The following is a 22,970-nucleotide window of genomic DNA, read 5'->3' as shown; positions in this document are numbered from 1 at the left end:
CAACTATTATAATATTGTTATGACAGTATACATTAAATTATGATATTATATCAGAGACTTGTGCGAACGATGCTCGACAATCAACTTGGGTTTAACACACTATTTGGCAAGCCTGGGCGAGTTAATGATGATTTTTTACTGAGTTTAGTTAAGTTGACGGAAAACATTTTAAAAAGTCTTAATCGAATAGTTATTTTAATTTTTTTTTAAACTCAGTTAAGTTAAAAGTTATGTGTAACTTATAAATAACTTAAGTTAAGGAAATTATTATTTTTTTTTTTTAATACACAAGCAGCTGGTTATATGGCTTAAAATAATAAAAAGTAAATGTTTATGCAATATATAAAATGAATAATAATTTTGTTGTATTCATTGTTTAATTATTCATAAATTAAAGAAACTGCATTTGATTAAATGTAACTCGTTATTTATTAAGTTTTTATCGATGAAGACCAGTTAAGTAAAAAATTAAGTTGATGAAAATTAAATTTTAAACAGTCAAGTTAAAAAGTTAAGATGAACTTGACTTTCAACTTAACTTTAACTTTTTAACTCGTTTAAGCCCAGGCTTGCGTATATTGTTGAATGGGAAACGTTTTGTTGTCACGATAACAGTGTGGACAAATGGACCACCACGAAACGCACGGGGGGCCAATACGAATCGTAATATTTAATTTTTTTATACCTTCGTCGTGATGACCCGGGGTGCACGTGGTGAAGTATTTCACCGCCGTCGATCGAGGCGAATTAAAATCGACTCAAAACTTGCCAATGCGTCATATTAATAATATTATTGTTTGGTTTCGACTGCTATCTCTGAGAGCGAATCAAACGACGAGTGCCTCCAAACTAATTATCGCCGCAGTGGCAAGTCGTGAATATTTTCCGACCCTCGCGTGCCATGTAATAAACGTCGACAGTTCGCATACATTATTATTATTACTATTATTATTATTATTATTATAACAACTATTATAGTTATATTAAATCGCGTTGAACAGTTCGGTCTCGGGGGCGGCCGTCATTAATTGAAAAGAGACACGGAATACACTCGAAAACGAGGTCTATCAAAACATTATTAATATAGTTTGGTAAATCCAGTACGCGAGGCGTGACTATTTAATAACGGTGTTTACTATATCAGATTGGCCGCGAATATAAGTGGAAATACGAGAACAGTATTTGAGAACGACGGTTGTAGAAACTCACCTTAAAAATAACAACTGTGTTCTTAAGACAACGTAAACCTATTCAAAATGTACCTGTATTGTGTATTTTCGAAATGGAGTAAACATTATATTATTATTTGGATTTGTCTTGACTATTTGCTCCGTAGGAAAATGCTGGAATACTGCGTTGAGTATGAACTTAAAATGTCCGGTAAAACTTGATAATCAGCGGCTACCGAACGTTTTAAAGTTGACAGATGCGTGTATGCATAGAGATGCTATCATATTGTAACGACCACTTGTTTTTGACCGGCGCAAACGATATCGTGATTAAGCAGGAATCGTGACCGCGAGGAGACGGTCAGCGTGTGTGCTGCTGTGCATACATACATTTGAAAAAATGTATTTTCTAAGCCTTAAAACAATCTGTTTATTGAAAAATAATTTTAAACGGTATATAGCTTGCTATTCCGTTGGAATTTTTTGTTACAAATTATTGGTATATTTTGGGGTCGAGGTAAGTTGAAAAATTGAAATGGCGAGTGCGGGAACGCACGTTATTTACAGGCCGTGTCGATGGTAACGTTCGATATTAAAACTTTAACCATGACTGAGTGGGTTTATGCCCTATATGCACAAACTTTAGACAAACGTTATTTCACTTTAAGTCTTAACAGCTTTCAAAGAACAAATAAGACAAATGCAGCCCGAAATGTGGGAAAACGACTCTTGGATCTTGCATCAAAGCAATAAAGCGTCGGATCGCAAAGGGTTTTCTGTAAAGCAGTCTCGAGCCAAAATCGACGGCGTGAATTCATCAAACAGATATTAAAAAATGGCGTATACTCTAAAAAGATCTTTTCGGATCATATGTTGCGCTTCGCGATATATTATATTTATAAATATCATCATCATTGTTCCCAGCAGTGAGTATACCTGACAACTGTCCATTAAGCGATCGTCTCCGACATTTTCCGATTCCGTGATGTGTGGTGCTCTTTCAAATACGATTTTACTAAAATATGAGCGAAGCATTTTTATTTACCTATACTCGTATGAAATTTGCAACGATGTTTATTTGATCGTTTTTCTAGAAAACATTCTCTCCTACAGTAGGAAAACGTACAAGTAAAGAAAAATTGTTGCGACCTTGTATACTGGAATTCGGCCCTGCTGCGAAATTCCGAGTCGACGACTCATATATATATATATACATATATATGTAAAACGTATAACATCAAACGAACATATATTGTGTATAACGTGTACGTCACGGCTTATAATAAATTTATGTTGTGTGAATCGAGCGTGGGAAAAAAAACGACGAAATATAAATAATACCTAGGTCACATGTTACATATTATGTATAACACGATATGGGTTACGGTATACGTTATGCGGTACAAGACCCGAGGTTGCCTAAAAACAACGACGACGGTACCTACCTACATAGCGTTTTATAATATTTCATTAAATCGAAAAAGTTTCCACTCTCAAGTCGTCGGGGGACATCTCCTGTGTGGGTAATTGCCGAGCGCCATGCAGTTTACTATCATATCATTGCTATTATTATTATCATTATTTCTGTATTGTTTTATTGCAGCGAAACGTATTTCAATTGTTATTGATACCTAACCGCTAGGGTGGTGTACTGTTCATGATGCGTAAACATCGCGTGGGGGGGGGGGTACCTTATATGTGTGCAAACGTTTTCAAACGGCTGTTATATTATTAATGCTCGTGCGTAATGACTGTTTTTAAAATATAAACGCTTTTCGGAAAATCCGACGACACGTCCCCTGTAATCTGCGTAGGAAGAAAGAAGAAAATCGTTTACAAAAAAAAAAACACGTCATCATATTATATTAATGTGAACGGAAATCGAATAAAATAATATGTTTTTGGCTGATGCACACGCGGCCATGTAGGTAGCACACCATACATGGTAACCACATCACTATGCTGATAGACCAGCGGTTCTCAACCTGAGGGTGGGGGGATTTAGAGGCTGCTCGGGGGGATATATAGTGGTGATGGAATTACGAAAACAGTTATGTTATTTTACAGTGTGTACGATTGATATCATACTACATTAGTTTTCAGATTAACGGACATCGATAACAATTATATATCAAGTATAACGAGAAAGTCGATAGTCCGAGATAATATTTATACTCTATGTTATTATTTTTGTTTTTATACTTAATATTTTTTTCTCATACTTAATTTTATTACTTCGTAAGTTGATTTCTAATACATTTTTAAGATTATGAAAATAATAAAAATAAATAGTTGTATATTGTATAATATAATATAGTTATTTTGTATGTTTACTTGTACCGCTCCGCCAAAAAAAAAATTCACTTTAACTCTATTTAAGGGGGGGGGGGTGAGATTTTAGTAAATTTACAAGGTGGGCGTAGAATGAAAAAGGTTGGGAACCATTGTGATAGACTTTGCATAATACGAGTATGTATTCGGTTTTGTATGTGCGTGAAGTCGGCACCCCCCACCATGACCAATTTTTTTGAAAGTTATGTTATCATTTTGCAAATAATTTGCAAATATTTTCAAAACGATAACATAGCTTTCAAAAAAAAATCGGTCATGGGGGCAACTTCACGCACATCCGTATTGTCGACGTTTTCTCTGGCCGACTAAAATTCGGGATCCTTCGTCTCGTCTTCGGGCTGCATGCGACGACGACGTCCCTACGAGCGATTTAATTCTCGTTCGCTCGGTGCCTTTGGAGGTAAAAATAACCCCACCATCGTACATCATATATAGAACACGAGTAGGTACAATAGAATTACCTCGGTTATAGTTACGACGGTGGTCTGTTAGCCACGGGTGCGATAATTTATTACATTATATTATAGTACATCATATTATTATACCAACATACCTACCCGCACTGCAGCTTGAAATGTTATTAAATTTCGAATGCGCGCCTATGCTCGTTCCGTGTAAAAATTCTCGTAAAAAAGCATACATTTTTCATAATTAAACAACATGTAGGTATTATTTTTAGCGTAATTAATTCGTTCAACATATTTTTTGCAGATACGTTTCAATAAATCATTCCGGACGCATGTGGTATGAGATAAGACGTGTACATTCTTGTTTGATACCTCAAAGATAAGTAAGACACTTGGTCGCTCAAGAAACATTCAAATGTAGAAATTCTTACACCGTAGCTTTTATTATATTACAGTGTAATATTATGTCTATGCGTTCCTTTCCGATCTTCCAAAGGCGTATGAGGCAGGTATAGTGTTATAATATTGATTACTAATTACTATTATTGCTTATTATTGCGCTTCGATTTAACACTAGAATTTAGCTGATTGTGGATTTAACGGGTCACACTTATGAGTTATGGGTAGTTGGACTTTTACGCCCTGTCGACATCTACTTAGACCGGTAGCCCCATATTCTGAGCCTAAAGAATTATAATAAATATAAATATAATAATCGTGTTCGGTAAAATGTAAAGAGAGAAACACGTGCTCAAGCGAATGTCACTTGTCAAAAATATTTTAATATTACTCTGTGTATTATTTACCAATTATTGTTAGTGTTGAAAATTTAAACTCTCTTCTCTCCCCCTAAAACGATACAAATAAACTGACAAATACAATACGGCCAGCCTCGGTGTAGGGTTGTATAACTGCACTCTCTGTCGCGTAAGAAGTTCTCACGATCTCACTAAAGTCTGAGGTTTGCGAATAATGGTTTAAGACAGCCATACTCAACCTTTTTTTTTTATTTAGGCCGCATAAAATATTTTATAATATTACGCGGGCCGCGAGTCGAAATGAATGGAACGGAAATAAAAATAAAAAAACTAAAAATACTTTTATATATTATGTATATTGTATAAAATTTGAACATGTACTCTGTTCGGGCCAGATATGAATTGTTGGAGGGCCGCAGGTTGAGTATGGCTGGTTTAAAACAATACTGTCCCCGTCGTTCAATCGTTATTGTATAGATCAGTGGTTCTCAAACCGTGGTACTCGCACCCTTTGGAGGTACTCAACATTTTTCAGGGGGGGGGGGTATGATTTTGGCCAACAAACTTTTAAATTTAAATAAAAAAAGATGTTTTATACATCTTAGTAACCTAGAAGGAGTACCCAAAAAATTGTATTGGTAACAAAGGGGTACAGTGTATATACGAGTTTGAGAACCCCTGATATAGATTGTAGATGAATCACCCGTACTTGATATTAAATCATTTATAAATATACATACAGTGAGTCCTCTAAATACCAGGCACTCCAGGTATATGAAATCCGAAATTGTGTCCGACCTTCGGATGTTTCCTGAGAGTTCGGATTGGAGAAAGTTTGCAGTTTGTTCCCGAAAAAAACTTCCTCTACTTAGAGGTGTCACTTTGGGGAGGTTTGGCTGTATATGCATAATTTCTGTACTCTGAAAACAAGTCGAAACTACGACGCTTCCGTAACTATAACCCGTGGCGGCATTGCAGGTCAAGACTCGGATGTCATCGCTGTCTGCAGACAGTATATACTTTGTAATGGATTTGGTTGTTATTTTCGTCACCACCACCACCGCCGCCGCCGCCACCGCAATCTCAGTCAAGGGGACTGAATATTTACATTCCTACAATATTATTTGTACTATTATTATTATTAATATCGTTGTTGTTGTATACAGGCTGCTCCGATCGATACGCGGATATCGACAGCTGTCGATCACTTCCACTGCAATATTTTTTTTCTGCCTACATAACCCCAATAAAACGCTCAGACGATTCGCGTTTTGCGGTGACGTGAAAAAAAATAAATGCTAGAGAAACACCAGACGAATAAATCATATTATATTGGTTGAAATTCAAACGTAACTATGATGAACAAAAAAAAAAAAAAAAACGTTTTATACCTAACGTATTTTGTCTCTTATAGATTTTCCCACGGAATGTGAGGCATAATAATATAATATAATCGACACCGCTCCATTGTTTGTACATTTTTATCTTCGAAAAAAGCCTCGAAAAATCAATAGTTCACGCGTGGTCTCGACTGCGTTTAGTCTTCATTTGCGGAGAACAGTCGGCATCGTTAAAACCACCGACCATTTCGTTATTAATTCAAACATAAAACGACCAGTTGAGTGTTACTTGTCAGCGAACGGAATTCGCGCGTGAGAATTATCTTTTTCCCGCGCGCAACGCGAAAAAAAAAACACACACACGTCCCGCTCTCGGGTCGCGCATATTATATTATTATGCCATTTAATAATATACAACCTCCGAAGAAAATCCCGAGAGATTACCGGCGAGATTCGCTACCCTAAGCGGTTAGGTATCTTAACGGATTTCTCTCCCCCCCCCCCACACACACACACACTCATGTGTATATGTAATGGGCGCCGCGTACGCACGCCTACACCCGCGCGTGCTGTTCGCTACTGGCGGAGTGCCAATTTTTTTTTTTTTTTTCGAAAACAGCAACTGCTGTTGTTTTTTGCGGGGTGTCCGTCGACGACGAATAGACCTCGTAATACCGAAACCCGCGGAGTCCATCGAACACTTCGAGTACGCGACCAAGAGTTGTAGAGCGTGCGCTCAATACATTTTCAAAAGACAAAAAAAACAAAACAAAATGTCCACGTCACAGAGCCAATCGCCGGACGACGACGTCGTCGCCTCCCCGGGACGAGATAATTCGAACGCGGATCGTATGGGAATTCGTCGTCGACGACATGTCTGCAGCGCAGTAAATAGTGACCGCGTCCCACCGACTTGTCGAGACGATGAGTTAATTGGGTCGAAGACGAATAACGATAGACATTACGCGATCGAACCGAACGGTATGAAGCGGACGTCCGCTGCGCGCGTTTATGTTAATCAGGCGAGTGTATCGTGCATATTTCGGAGCGTATATATATACATGACCGTCTGTCGGAAAACTTCAAAGAAGTCCGTTCATTTCGTAATTACGAATATTTTATCGCACATTGTACGCGTACACGGGAACACGGGTAGGTATACGCACTAAAATGTCTTAACGGTTCGACTGCCCTATATAATGTAGCTGCTCTTGTAATACATCTCTCGCGATGTTTTACGAAATATTGTGTACCCTCTCTGTTTATGCGCGTTCGTAAGACTGCGGAATACAAAGAAATAATAACAATAACTTCTAGTGTTTATCAAGAACACGGTTCTTTTTAAAAGTTCAAACGGTTTTAATATTGTTTTTATGCGAATGAGAAGAAACTTTCTTCCGTGCGTCTCCTTGATTTACATGGAAATGGCCAATATTCTGCTCGACACTTAAACAGAACTACAGTAAAATTATAATTTCTCAATACTCTTATCTCGATTCAATTTCCTTTAAGTATGGTTTTAAACTTATCAACAACACTGTCCCGATCAACGCCAGAGATAGTATAATCAAAAAAAAAAATATACATATTATTACGATCTAAACATCATTATATTTTATTTATATTGTTATTGGACGTAGAATTAATAGAAAACAACTTTTGAGAGTGTAAAAATTATTAGAAAACTAAAGGAATGTTCGCAAAAACTTAAGCCAATTAATTGTATAATATCGTATACGTATCCGAATTTAAGTATAATATTATAAAAACATGAAATTTAAATTTGTTGGTTTCGAGATAAAGTCAAATTAGTAGTTTATATAAATAAATAAGTTACTTTATCTTCATCACAAGTTTGCTTCGAATTTTAGAAGAAAATAATGAACGTGTACTATGTAAAATATACACATTGTTGTTTCCTCATAAATTATCCACTTGCGCAAGCATCAACCTTGAACGATATCAACAAATATTTTAATTATTGATCAAAAGTTTTCAAGGCAAAATATTATGTACTAGTATTATAATTATTATGACGTGTTGAAAAATATTAAATTTATGTATTATATAAAATATAATATTGCAAGTATGTTAATAACAATGATAAGGAGAAGTACAAGATCTGGGGAAAACAAATTACCAAAAATCAAATATTACATAAATTGTTGTAAATCGGACAGTGATAAAATAACAAATCGGAATTGCTCTAAAGACAATATCTTATAAATTATAATGAATTAAATTGTATTAAATTAATATATTATATTTGAACGATATTGTACAATATATATAATAATTGTATATATATATGACGTGTGTTCGATTTATAATTTTTTAAAGTTATTCTGCCTTGAAATAAAAAACAAAACAATCTGCGGATTAATAATATTATAAATAGTAGATATTAAGTCTAGCCAGCAGTTGTGCTTACGATATATTGTGTATATCATGTCATTATATGAATAGCTTAAAGTGATCTCTGAATTCCTAAGTAAATAGCAATTTATACATCATCCATAAACGCATCAATCATTTAGCAAGGTACACAGATAACTATTAAGCCTTTTACACGAGAGCCGAAACTCCATTTGAATTGGCACACATAATTATATCGCCTCACAAATTGTGTACAACATAATTTTGTAAGACGAATAATACCAAGCGATTATAGTTTAACGTCATGATAAATGGTTTTACGTTTATTTTTTCTTCAAATGAAACTTCGTAAAATAAACTGTGGGACTGAAATAATTAGAAAAAAATTATTAAAACCGCGCCACTGTGTCTGTTTGTAACTCCGATTGAATAAAAAATATATGATGAACGACGTGTGAATTGTTATTTTCATTCTTGTAAAAATATTATTGTGTTCATGACTACTTCTCTGTATTATCTAAATCACAACTCTGCTGTCGAAGGTTGTTCGGAATAAAAAAAAAATTTCATATTTTTAATTTTAAACGTGAATGTAAACCCCAGCTTACAACTGTCAACTCCATTTTTGATAGTATATTTTAAATCAGTTTTTAATATAATAATATCGGAATCACGTCCATACGACGAGTAATCATAAATAATGTACTTTTGTATAGTAATTATAATTATTGTGTGCTATAAATGTTGGTAACCCGGCGTTCTGAATAGGCAATTTAGGGGCAGCCGTGTACCGCAGGAGATTAAAAAGTATTTTGTCAGAGTATAAGATTTATTATTTTTATTGCACAAGTACATTGTGATCGTCTTTCTATTGAAAAATAATAATAATAAAAAACATTTAACTGGTACAGTAAAATTAAGGTGAGATAAAACAGATAAAATAGATATTATTTTTCTCTATCCTTATTATTATTTTCATAGGACCAATCATTACTCATTATGCATAATATTAGAGAAGCCACCAATAAATATCTTAATATTTTGAGAGAACTCGCAATGTATTCAAAACAAAAGTTATTTGAATACTTACTATATTATACCCGCTCGACAATAAATGATTATGTATGCATCATGTTATAGTAATATATACCATACATATTACTTTCATAATATTTTTGTTACGTTTTTCAAACAAAATAGTATACCTATCGAATGTAATAAAGAACGTTATTTTTGACTAGAATATAAATTACAGAGTTGAACAATAAGCTTAATTAAAAAAAAAAAAGTAATAAGTAAATAATAACATTAAAATAATTGAACGAAGAGACATCCCAATGGAGTCACTTCGTCATGAAATATTATAGTTATGTAATAACTACTAATAATAATCCAAATTTTCTTTTTATTAAATAAGCAGCTGGGTCACGATACCATTGTAAATTTAGTCTTCCTTCGGGATTCTCTTGAATAGTTTCGGATGATAGTTGGGTGATAAGACGATCGTGCACTTGTGCGGCTCTCGTGAGATTATATAATAGGGCTAGTTGCTGATTCCGTGGCAGTGGGTATTTTTAAATCCGACGGAAAAGTATTATTGAAAACGTATAACGGGGTTTGTACGACGACGGAAAACTACTTTTGTTTTGAATCCCTGGAAATAGTTGTTGTTATTCGACATTTTTCCATGCAATACAGTTAGACGCCGTAAGACTAAACGGGTCTCGACTGTATAATTTACGCGTCGAAAATTGTTCACGATTTCGCGTATAATTCTTGCCATCGTGTGCGAGCCATTCAAGTCATTCCTGCATCGTTCCAATTTCAGTATGATAATATTATGTATGTACTGCCGAAGCAATTACTGACGAACAAACAACTATGTGGCAGTTATATTATGTTCAGCGCAATACAAACAGTTTTTCAATAATCAAAGAATAAAAATACACCGGCGTACAACCGTTAAATATAATATTTTATATTTTTACAATATTTGTATCGAAAATTTAGGTCAGCACATAACTAAAATAAACCTACGCCACTTCAATTATTTATGTACATAACGTACAATATATTTTATGCATACATAATATTTCTTTGAAGTAAATGGAGTGTCAACATACATCGACGTTATGCGCAGCAATACGATATTGAAAAGTAAATTGTGTATAATTTTCGTATACGGTTTCACATGAATATTTTTTGCACATCGATAGTACTCGATGTGCCATACACTCGCGTACATTGAAATAAATATATATATATATTATGTTTATTGTGTATTTAATATTATAATATTAGTTTTAATGACAATAACAAACAATTTCCAACGCGCGTCGTATATTATACTATTCCGGCCCAGGAGGAGCTCTCGCGTTTCGACAAAGTCGTCTTAAACATTACCCAGCGATTCGAAAAGAATTAATGTTTTACCATCCACTCTCGGGAGAATGGCTTTTGAGTACATACCGATTGAATACCGCTATATACCTGTACAACCGAGTGGTGTGTGTGTGTGACGCGTAATTTTATATGAAAAAATGTTCAAAAAAAATTCCAACGGGAAATCATCGAAGAAACCGAGCGCGTTATACCACCAGACGTGCGTATAACATATTAAGTCGTCGTAAACAACACACGTCGCAAAACATGTTAATCGCCGACCCTAAGTGCGGGCGACGTCTGCTGCACACTTTCTGGACATAATTGCCGGCCGTAATAACACTGCCGGAAATCATTATCGGTACCTAATTATGTGCACGGAGGCGTATAAATAATCGAGAGTCGTCGTCGGCCATTTTCCACCAAATCACGAACGCGTCGCGTGGCAATCGCTACGGCGACGACGTCGTCCGACGTTTTCGAGCGGCGTTTATCGTGCCGGAGGTTCGTGCGATACTGAAATAATTATTATTTGAGCTCGGGGCGCNCGTGCGATACTGAAATAATTATTATTTGAGCTCGGGGCGCCGTTAAACCCCCCCCCCCCCCAGACGGCATAATGATGATCCGAACAAACCAAATGCAATGTTGTTATCATTTGTTTGTTTCTATGGGTTGATTTATAGAATGTAGCAGAGCGCCATTAAAGTGCAGTACGTCGTGTTACACCAGGTTCAATTGTGAGATTTGAAAGTGCTTTTTTTTGCTGTTTTCGGCGATTTTTTTTTAAAAAAATGTTTGATTCCAGTTTTTCTAATTATTTTTGCTCTTTCGACCAGTCGTTCTACTCCTCTTTCATGGTTTTTTCCAGCAAAGTTGTTTTTGATAGGATTAAAATTCAAAATAGTATACTTATCTTATCTACGCAGTCGGGTGCTTAATAAATAATACATTTTTTTTTCAACTATTTGTAAACATGGTTTACATTAATTATTTATCTTTCAGAAAATCTCTGCGAAAATCCTTGAAGTCTCGAAAACGTAGTTTAATTTTTTTTGCGACAAAGATTTATTTTTAATTTTTTAGGGTTTTTTTTTTCAATGAATATTTTTTTGTTAGATTTTAGTTTTTTAAATGTTCATTTGAGTTCTCGTACGACGATGTTTTCAAGCGCCACAAGTCCCGAGCCCCGATTTACTGTATCACTGGTGTCGGAGCGGGTGACGTCACGACGGGCCGAGTCTCGGCCAAAACGGAAAGCAAACTATAAAAATATATTAACGACGACTGCTGCAGTGATCGGGGAGCAGCCCGTCATAAACCGGAGGAGATTATGCGGGCGAGACGAGAAAAAAATTACGACCGGCCAAAACAAATGAAAAATTCAATTACCGCAGCGCGGCGGTCTCCTCGTCCGACAGTCGCGCGCGGGGCCAGACGACGCGCGTTGTATACTGTGGCGCCGTGTAACTAGGTCACGAGAATTCCTCGGGAATTACGCTGCGTTATATACACATTACATTACACTGCGCTATCGCATCACTTTAAGCGAGCGACCCGCGATCAATTTATTATCGTTTCAGACTTGCAGCGGTACAACGGCGACGAGTTGCAGTTGTTCACACCGAATTTGATATCGCGGAATCTTCGCCACTGTTCCGTTTTTTATGCGCGGGCCCGACGGATGACGGGGTCGTGGCGCGGGCCGGCGGAGGCGCCCCGGCGTACTAGCTATTTCGAAAAAATATTCCAGTTGAACGCGATTATATACCTATTTGCGCGTCAACGGTAACACGCGCCGTAATGATTTGTGTGCACATTGATTGTTTGCGAAAAAATAAAAAATAAATAAACGTCATCGTGTGTGTGTGTGTGTGTGTGTGTGTGTGTGTGTGTGTGTGTGTGTGTGTGTGTGTGTGTGTGTGTGTGTGTGTGTAGTGTGTGTGTGTGTGTGTGTGTGTGTGTGTGTGTGTAATCGAAATTGGTTTATTATTGTTCGATCCGTGCGGTCCGCCACATCCCAGGGATTAAAAAAAAAAAAATGTTTAGTATTTTTTTCCCCCGTCATCACCAATGGTATTCGACGTCAATTAAAAAAATAAGTCGACACGTTTTTGCTTTATTAGACATCTCGTGTTTGATTAATGTTAACAGCTGTCACGGTGTTATTACGGTGCGATGTATAATTGTTCAATGTCCAAAAAATAATATTTATCGCGGCAGATAGGAAAGTACAGTATAATACTAGCTGATCCCGTGCACTTCGCTGCCCGTTGAAAATGACAACTCCGCGTGAGACTAGCTAGTGATAATGCCAGCATTATATTATCAGGTAGACAGTCCATTGCGTCACCCGCTTGATGCTTACTCTCCATGCACAACACGTTTTATTTTTATTTATTTATTTATTTTGATTTCGATTGCTGGTGAGGGGCGATAAGTGCAACTCAGCCACCTTGGTTGCAGGTTCAATCGTACGCGCATGCGTATACCTCATCTGCCCGACGAACCACTGCGGCAACCAATAGACAAACGAAGATACCAAATTCCGCTGAACATATTCATATTTCCTCCATAACCAACAACAACCGCATATGAACAAATATCTCCTCCGTAAATCTTAAAATCCGTGTTTGAGCAACTCCGGCCCGGATCGGACCTGTCGGGTCCAGCTGTGAATCTAAACCATCCAGGGCGTCGCCCAAACGCATACGAAAAAGTTCATTCAAATAGGTCCAGCCGTTTAGGAGGAGTTCACTGACGTACACGCGTGCAGTAGAATTATACATGTAGAGATGAGTGATATGTTTGCCAATTAAAATGTCGGCTTCGTTTAAAAATTATAGTAATTTTTCCCCGAAATTCGACTAGACCTCTGCTTGTGAGAATAGTTCAATACAGAGTTACAGCTGAATAATTGAAAATTCAAATACATGATGTAGAATATTATCTCGGACTAGAATAGAACGAAATCTTTACAGCTTTCCGCAACCATTTAATGCAATTTTATGGCTTCGATAGGTAATACGAATTCACTGATTTTAAAACAATGTTTATGTTTTTTTTTGTATGGTAAAAAAGGTGAACTAATTTATAGTGCTTAAAAATATGTTTCAACGAGTGTTCTCGAATTAATATAGAATACCGCATATTGGTACTCAGTTCTTGGAAGTGGTAATGTTTTTGGAGGGGTTTTTTTTTTTATTAAAAATACCATTAAAAATATTATTACTGTCCCCAGGCAGAGGAATTTTCCAGACACTCGGATTGATGGTTCTTAAGCATATACATGCATTCACCAAATTTAAGAAAATATGATGCTTTCTTTGGACGTTTTGCTTTTCTTCTTCTCATAAGATTTTCGCATGATAATTATTTACCAAAACTGTTAGCAATCGTATTTATTTGAATTATTATATATCGCATTAAACAAAATCAATGCACTCACATTGTATAAAAACTTTGTTGAAAAATATAAAAATTTTTAAATTTATAAAGTTTTACAAATGCAAGGACGGACTGAATCGCATTAGATGCTTTATAGTTTAAACAACACCGTATTCATAAAATATATCCAATAATTCGCACAGTGAATTTCCCAGTGGTCTTTCTAAAATAAATGATGCTTTTAATACGAAAATTGCAGACAGTGCAACGTCCTGCAATTACATTAAATAATTAGAAATTGGGTACACGAAAGTACATTTTTCTAAAACATCTCTACAGACAACGAGGATAAGTTCTCATTTCAACCGTCCTTACGCGTGTGTGTTCTTGTAGACGGAGGTCAATTCAAAAAGTATAACTATACTGTTTTGTGTTATCGTATTTGTTTTTCGGAAAATCGTCTGCAAGCGTTCTGGAAAAAAGCTGTAAAAGTACAACCGTTGAATTCCCAAACAGTTCAAAATTATTCTTAATTTGTTGATTGACGATTTTAACACCACGGTTCAATGGTCTGCAATTAATTGTAAATACTCTCTCGGTTTAATCACGGTGTTCCGAATTGTGAGCTAACGGTAGTAACTGAAATTTAATCAAATCTTTGGGTGCAAAAAGTACTCAACGTTCACACCAAATACGAATTATATTAAAATATGAGCTTCAAGAATTCATCAACCCCGGTCGACTTGTTCATCGAGTACTTTTAACTTTAAGTTATGTTACCGACCAGAAATCTATAAAAACCAGTTAGTTTGATGTAAAGAAACAAAAACCGTTAGAAGCGAAACAAAATATAAGTATAGAGACTTTAATTGTTGTGTTATGAAGTCGTATTGTTTTATAAGTAAATGACTAACGCTTTAAAAAAAAAAAACAAATATCGAGTATTTCTTTTCAGATGGCCACCTATAACACAGGACCTATTCAATTATTTTGTGTCAAAATAAATGTCATTATGTAAATTTCAAAATGTTTTTTTTTATATATATAAGAATTCCAGGCATTCCAAGAAAAATAAACCCCCTAAACTAAAGGACCTCAGAGTGGTTTCTATAAACCAAAACCTTTTGTTTAAAACCTTCCATCGATTACGCACTTGAAAAATCTATTTTTAATTAAGTTTTCTGTGTATTTCACCCATAGGCGGTGGTCGAGGTGGTGGCAGTAGTGGTATATAGTAGGTACACAGTATCTAATTAAAAATCTCCTTTACACAATGCAGACACACTCTAGAACTATAACACTTCGACTTTTCTACGCGCAAAACTCTTGTAACAAATTAATGAATTAACACGTATCTTTCTCCTTTGTCTTACTATACTTGATAACAATTTCCTCGCACTACTTCACTCGTATATCTCAAGACCATTAAATTAATACAATTTATTATTTAGTAACAGTTGCACTTTAGCTCCACCGACTAAATGTACTGCAATTTTACATCAAACGAAAATATAACCTCTGTTTTGACAATAGTATTCTGATAATATAGCAATATGTTTGCCGTAACGTCTTAAATAACTGGTAATCATGTCAAAAAAAAAAACAAAATTTGGTGAAAACCTTTCTGAAACATAATGCCATGTTTGTATATTATTTATACATTATACCTTTTGAGCACAACGAAAAAAATCGAACTTAATACTCGGTATACGTTTTTGACAGTTGGTTCTGCTTCTATTTTTAATTCAAAATCCTTTTAATGCTGCACGAACCTTTTTGCTCCGATTGCTATTTCATAATTTAAAATTCAACTCAAGTAACGAAGTAAATAAATCTTTGATCCCGGTATAGCAGGGACCGGAGTAAGATCATAAGCTTTTTTCAGTGTGACCACTTCTGAGTTCTTATTACTATTATATTATATTTATACTATGTAAAACAAATCATTCACGTCGGTAAAATTGAGTAATCCACACACTTGATGGTTATAAGTTAACGACTTAGTTAAAATGTCAATCAATTTAAACTCGTTAATTTTGACCCAGTATAACTCTGAAAAACGAACGCTCAATATAATATTTTTTTCTAATATACAAGTAGGTAATTTAATAATTTTACATTGATTAAAAACCAACATGAGACGATTATATACTCAAAACGTAATCTCAAAACGGTCTCAATATAATATATATTTGAACGCGAACAATCCAGATAATATTATATGCATAATATGTAGATGTAGAATTATTTAGTTGTCATGAAAATTATGAATATTTTTGTTATGCTCAAATTATATTTATTTTCTTACACGTGACGAGGGATATCCTATATAAATTTAAAAGCCCTTAAAATGTCTGTCGAAACCTTTGCTATTAATTTTTCAGTACAAAAATGTCGTTTCGATACGTTTACCCAAAGTAATAGTTTATAGTAATCAGTTGTATACGCCCTCTGTTGTAACGATCGCATTCGAGTTGACACCTGCAAGCTGAAAATATAAAAAAAATGTAGGTGCTCGTCAACACTACAATAATATTTTATTTGTCATTTACATTTTCGACACATTGATTCGTGGTTTAAACATTTAACTCGAGTACACAAAATGTTATGCTGCTGGAGTTTATTAAATGGCGTGTCTAAAAGCGAACTTGAAACGAGTGAACTACTATATTATTTATTTTAACCATATTTCCATTACACGTAAGTTTTTTTTTACAGTACAAACTAGTAAGTAGTAATTATTTCAGAACTATTGGAAACAAAAACACATTATACTATAAAATATAAAAACAGAAAAAAAATCGCTACATATCGTTATAATATTCATGGTTATTATAAAACCATATTATGATCGTACATTTCTTGGTCGGTAAAAAAAAAAATAATGAACTACCTATGAGACCAATATGGGATTATTTTCAAACAAAATAAAACACCTTTTTTGTATGCATATCTGCTAAAACGTACGGATTTTATGTAGCTACGTGTTTTCGAATTCACTATATTGTCGTGCAGGTTAGTATTTTGTTTACATAACATAATCGAAAAAAATAATATTATAAGCATATGGGGGAGCTGCAAAAATATGTATATCAAGAAATTTCAACTTGTTTATTCATAAATAATAAATTTGGTTGGGATTCTGAGTAATCCAAGAAACTCGTATCGGACTTAAAAAACTGTTTTTTTTTTTATAAAGAAAAGTTTCGTATAACACCTTTTCTCGTATAAGATGTCTTATCGAATTTTGCTTTGATTTGCATCAAATTTCCCGTATTATCAAGTAGTTTCACAAAGCCTCCAACTGCATAAAAAAATGCTAACAACCTTCAGTCGATTCTCGATTCTGAGGTGTGTGAAGTTTTCAAACTATTGTTTTAAAATATGTCATATCACTCTCGTCAAATTGTAAAATCCAAGGAGCGTAGTCTAACAAAAAAAAAAAAAAAAACATTGTCTTAGAATCATATTTTCATAGACATTACGTCTTGTACTCTTGTGTGCTTGTTGTAATGATTTATTGTAAAGATTCTAATCGTCAAAGTGAACGCAAATAATATAACTGCCTTCGAAAATGGGTCCTAGCAACTTTCAGTGAAATATTATAAATATATAATAATAATATGTATCTAATAAATAATTTTTTTTTTTTTTTGCCAAACGAATTATTGCTCACATCCACCGCTCTGGATTCCACATTGGAATAACATTTTTAGTAAAACTGAATTCATGTAAAAATATTATTTCATGTGCCGGAATTGGATGTTCACGTTCGAACGAAATTGAACAATAATAATAATATATAACACGGGGTTATCACGAAGAAAAAAAATAATGACAATGTACATTTATCAAGAAATGATAGGTGGAATATAAAATAAAACCGTCATGGTATAATTTATAATGACAGTGAATGGCCGATGTGCACAAAAGTGCACAAGTATACATAGTCAATAATTTAAAAATATTAAAAACTATTATTTTAATGCAATACGAACAAAAAAAGAAGGGTAATACACTAATACGTCGTATTGTATAACTTTTGTTTTTCGCATTAAATGCGAGTTTATGAGTATTGTTACATAGTCATTGCTGACAAATAATTATAATGATACATTTCGCATTGATTTTATTCGGTCTTTGCATCGTATACAGCAGAATATTTATTCATGTTATTCTGTAATAACATCACTACGAATCATAATTATTTTATCAATTCAACTTAATTAATGATTATATTTTAGTGTCGTTCTTTAGTTTCTCTTTACGGTCCAATAAAAGCAGAAATAATAAGCAGCAGTCACCGTCGTTCGTATTTAATTTGTTTATTGTTAATAATTTGTTAGAAATTTGTTAATAATTCTGAATTTATGTACTCGAATAGTTTGTTTGCATATTTTACAATTATCACGTGCAGCAACCTTTAAACACCATAACTCGGCGATAAAGAGCCAAAAACTAGGTGGTTTTAAAATAAGATACATGGTACAGTATTAATAGTAGTGAAAGGTATCGAAAGAGAATTCGATAAGTAACCGACCGGACAACGCGTAAAGTGGTAAAATGTAATTTGAGGCCAATACATCGCCTATGTATTTTCTCACTTTTGTTTTTTACGGCAAATGAAATGGGCATTGGCGTGATGCGACGGACCGTGAATCAATCAAGACGACGAGTAACCAGAAGAAAAAGAAAAACCGAAAATAGGTCGGAAAAGCGGCTTTATCGCAAAAACTAATTAAATGCCGGGCAGCGCGTAACTCGGTGTATATTATATTATATTATTATTATAATCGGATCCACGTGCACAACCCGCGTACGCCGAGATCACGTGCTGCAGTCTCCCTCTTTTTGTACGTCCCCTCCCCCTCCCCTCTCCCCCGAAATTCGATACCCATCGCCCACTGGAGAACACGCCACTTATTGTACCAGCCTGCAACTACAATAACAATAATAACAACAATAATATTATTATGTATTCAGGCAAAACTTCCAAGACCCTTTTTTCCGACCGCTTAACCGGTATTCGGTCGTTGTACGGAAAAACAAAAAGCGGGTCTCGGAAATCCTCGAGGACTTCTACGACTGTTTTGATGAGATTTAGCGGTGGGCTCTGGCGGGGGTGAAATGGAGGGGGAGGGGGTTGCGTTTGGAGTGAAACGTTATCGTCTTGAGCGTTAGGACCACTGGACGTCCGTCCTCCCTCCGTCATAATAATATAGCCATGTCTCCAACGGATACTCGTCGCTGCAGCGGCGGTGTACCCATTTTTACCTGAATAGTTGCATATATTATAGCCTTACCGACCAGTATTTCGCTTACCTAACCGATAGTCGGGTGTACAGAAAGACAAAAAGTGGGTGTAAAATCATCGGGGACCATAGCAACTGATTTAGAGATGGACTCTAGTGGTGATGGAAAGAAGGGATGTGTTTGGAGTGAAGACATTATGGTTTTGAGTGTTAGGACATATTTTAATGTCCTCACAACCGATATCCGTCCACCCTCCGTCATAGCAATATAATCATTCATGTTTCCCACGGATATTAGTCGTTGCGGTGGTACACCAACCGTCACCCGAATAGTTGCAGCCTTACCGACCTGCAGCTTATTTTGCGCAATATTCATTTCGTCTTTTTTTTACCTCCGGTGTCACGAAATAGCTGGGGCTCTTTTCAATGGTGATTTGGTTGGGGAACGAGTACGGCATTCGCCTTCTGTACCAGTCCAGACCGCGTTCGTAGTTGTCGTCCCGGTCGAAGAAGTGCACCTCGCCGTTGGCCTTTTGCACGGACTTGTGCAGGAACAACATCTCCAACAGCGCCCGCGTGCCGCCTTTCCGCACACCGATGATGATCGCCTGTAAGCGACAAAATAATACGTCTATTAATACCCGACCAAGTGTGTGTCGTAATAATATTATAAAATTACACGGGTACAACAGACAATCCGATCGACTTGCATCGATTAACAATGTCTGTGCACAATCCGTGCAGTTCTGTAGGTACATCGGTTTCAAGACCATGTTCATGCGAATATTATATTTAATACTCTTCACATATTATAGTAACATGTCGGATAACATTTGTTTTTGGTAATTATAACATTTTTTCGAGACTGTCCGCGAGTTTGGCGTCATTGTAATTCATACTATGTAATCATTATAATATTGTGATAATTGACTCGACAGCACAAAATGTAAAACAAACCGATTTTTTTTTATCATTTAGCATTTGCTCTTTTGTTTAACGCTCTACACAAACGCCATTAATTTTGATTATTTATTATTAATGAAAAAAAAAAAAAAATCATGTAGACAAAACAATATAGCAGAATAATAAAAATACACATTTTGTTTCAAATGCAAATAGTCATACAATCAACTGTAAAGTATCTGGTGTAATTAGGGGAATTTGTTAAAATTAAATTAAATTATTTTTTACTTGAAAACGAAACTGTGTTTGTATACTAGCTATTTTAAAACTATTATAATAGTATAAGTTATTATTGATTATGAGTATTCATTTCGTAATGTAATATAATATTTTGTTTTATCACTTTTAAATTATTATTAAAATTATTTTCAAATTAAAATAAACCAAACATCAATAATTAGAATACAAATACAATTCATACACAAAAACATTCGTTCAATACTTATAACATGGATATTGTTCATCAATAATAATATGTTATTCATTTTTTTTTTGCATTACATTCATCCTTTTTTTAAAGACATTTTCAAGTGCTTGCTTAATACGTTATAGCAATACGAGGTTTTAATATACCTCATAAACTATTATTAGTTATAACTAGGGTTATAGACATAATTTATTATAATAATAGTTCATTATATTGTTCAAAAATATAAAAAAACCCATTAATTATACACTTCAAGTCGTTAACTATTAATTATTTGTAGACGCCTTGTTTCTCATATATATATATATATATACATACGTTATACGTATACCCATGGCACTAAAGAGAAGTTTCGTAAAGTCACCTGAAAATGTAGTCCACATGTTAGAAATAAACCATGCCATACTACTATAATTATACTAAACGCTGAATATATATGCCACCTACATTCAACCTATTACCTATGTATTGCACAATATATAGTAATAAAACGTAACAAGACGATTAAACATTAAATCACACTAAATACATTTGTCTAGCTTCTGTAAATTACATGTCAGCTGTGCATTGTCGTACCAGACAAATATGTAGAACAATAAATATGAATAAAGCCAAGTACAAATAACATTTTTTTTTGAGAAAATATGAACACTCAAACTGCATTTGTTTTAGGTGTACGGTATAATATAATATATGCATGAAAGTACCTACCTATAGACTTTAATATTTATTCTCATGTGTCCAATGCTGTGTATTATTTATTATTATTATTATTATTATTATTTTTAAATATATAAGCTATTCAATTTAAATAATATGAAACAATATGAAATAAAAACCGTGCCGAGATTGATTCATTTTGAGAGGTTTTTTAAATTACAATAAGGCGTGTAAAACAAAAAAAAAGAGGTTCAAATTAATTTTGAAAAAAGATGGTCACGGAATATTTAAGGTGTCAACGTGAAAATGTTGAAATGTTGATTATTATTTGTACTCAAGACTTGTAATACAATGTTTATACCATACGACACAACAAATGATGACCGATAGAGTTTTGTAAGAAAACAAAAATAAACGATGATTTCCACATGTTATAACTTATACCTAATGCAAAAGAAAAAAAAGTAAAGTTTGTCTTTATTTGTATAAGACAAGTTACTATAATAATACATGTCTGCACTAAATTTACAAAAAAAAACTTGACTGACAACCAAATAAAAACTAAAAAATTAGTTTAACATTAATTTTTTGTGATAATCGCATGTTTTCAAAACATACAATCAAAACAAAAAGTAAATATTATTAGACTATAAAACATAAAAAAATATTATAGTAACATAATATATTATTATGAGTTTGATTTTTATAAATAGCAAAGTGCATTAAAGACAAATATGTCAAGGGTATGAGAAAATAGTGGTCATTAAAATAATTTCCTTTTAAATATTGTTCGACATTCAGTTTTGAAAATTTAAATATTGATGTACAAAATTAAAAATTATTTGGAAATTATTAATAATATACAAAAACAAAATTAAATTGTGTAGCCTGTAAGGTTAAATAATGATGATATGTGGAATATAATATTTTTTTGTTGAGGTGAAATATTTTTTTTGGAAAAATTCGAAGATAAATGGCCAATATGTTACATATCGTGGAGTAGTCGTGTATGGGGTATTCATTCGATTAAAGTTTAAAGGAACGAGAGGTTAAAAGTAAGGTATGGTGGGAGATGATGTTATGTATTTTGTAGTGAAATTAAGGATGTGAAACCAGGATTTTTGTAGATTGATGTTTTGCGAAAATATTTCTTTGCCAATATTTATCGAAATTTCAAATACTTTAAATTATTTTTTTCCTTCTTCTTTAAAGCTATTCGTAACTTAAACATTTTACTAAACAAATTAAATCTTAATTTTAAAATAATATATACTTATTTTATAATACAATGAGATTATTTTATGACAAATTATAATCAGTCGTATAGTACGATTCTAATAAAATTAAACGAATTTCAATAATGCCATAGTATCCTTAAACTTACGTTTAACTAATATTTATTTATCAAAAATAACTCTAACGGTTTCATTCAATGTAGTTTTATGAGATTTGGTTGAAAATCGGAGTTGAGTAGAACATAATCATTTATGTATTCTT

General features: G+C 34.1%; 1 protein-coding gene across 1 annotated transcript in view; it reads right to left on the bottom strand.

Moving 5' to 3' along the window:
* Positions 1-22,970, bottom strand: part of LOC111034388 (heparan sulfate glucosamine 3-O-sulfotransferase 5-like) — a 45,594-nt gene that overhangs the window by 7,405 nt on the left and 15,219 nt on the right. The window contains exon 3 of the mRNA XM_022315602.1: positions 19,816-20,031. Coding sequence (XP_022171294.1) covers positions 19,816-20,031 — 216 coding nt within the window. The remainder of the gene's footprint in view (positions 1-19,815; positions 20,032-22,970) is intronic.

This window comes from Myzus persicae, unplaced genomic scaffold (assembly GCF_001856785.1).
Source record: "Myzus persicae strain clone G006 unplaced genomic scaffold, MPER_G0061.0, whole genome shotgun sequence".
In the NCBI taxonomy this organism is placed as follows: Eukaryota; Metazoa; Arthropoda; class Insecta; order Hemiptera; family Aphididae; genus Myzus; species Myzus persicae.
Note: the sequence above shows the minus strand (reverse complement) of the source record. Positions and strands in the feature narration are given on the sequence as shown.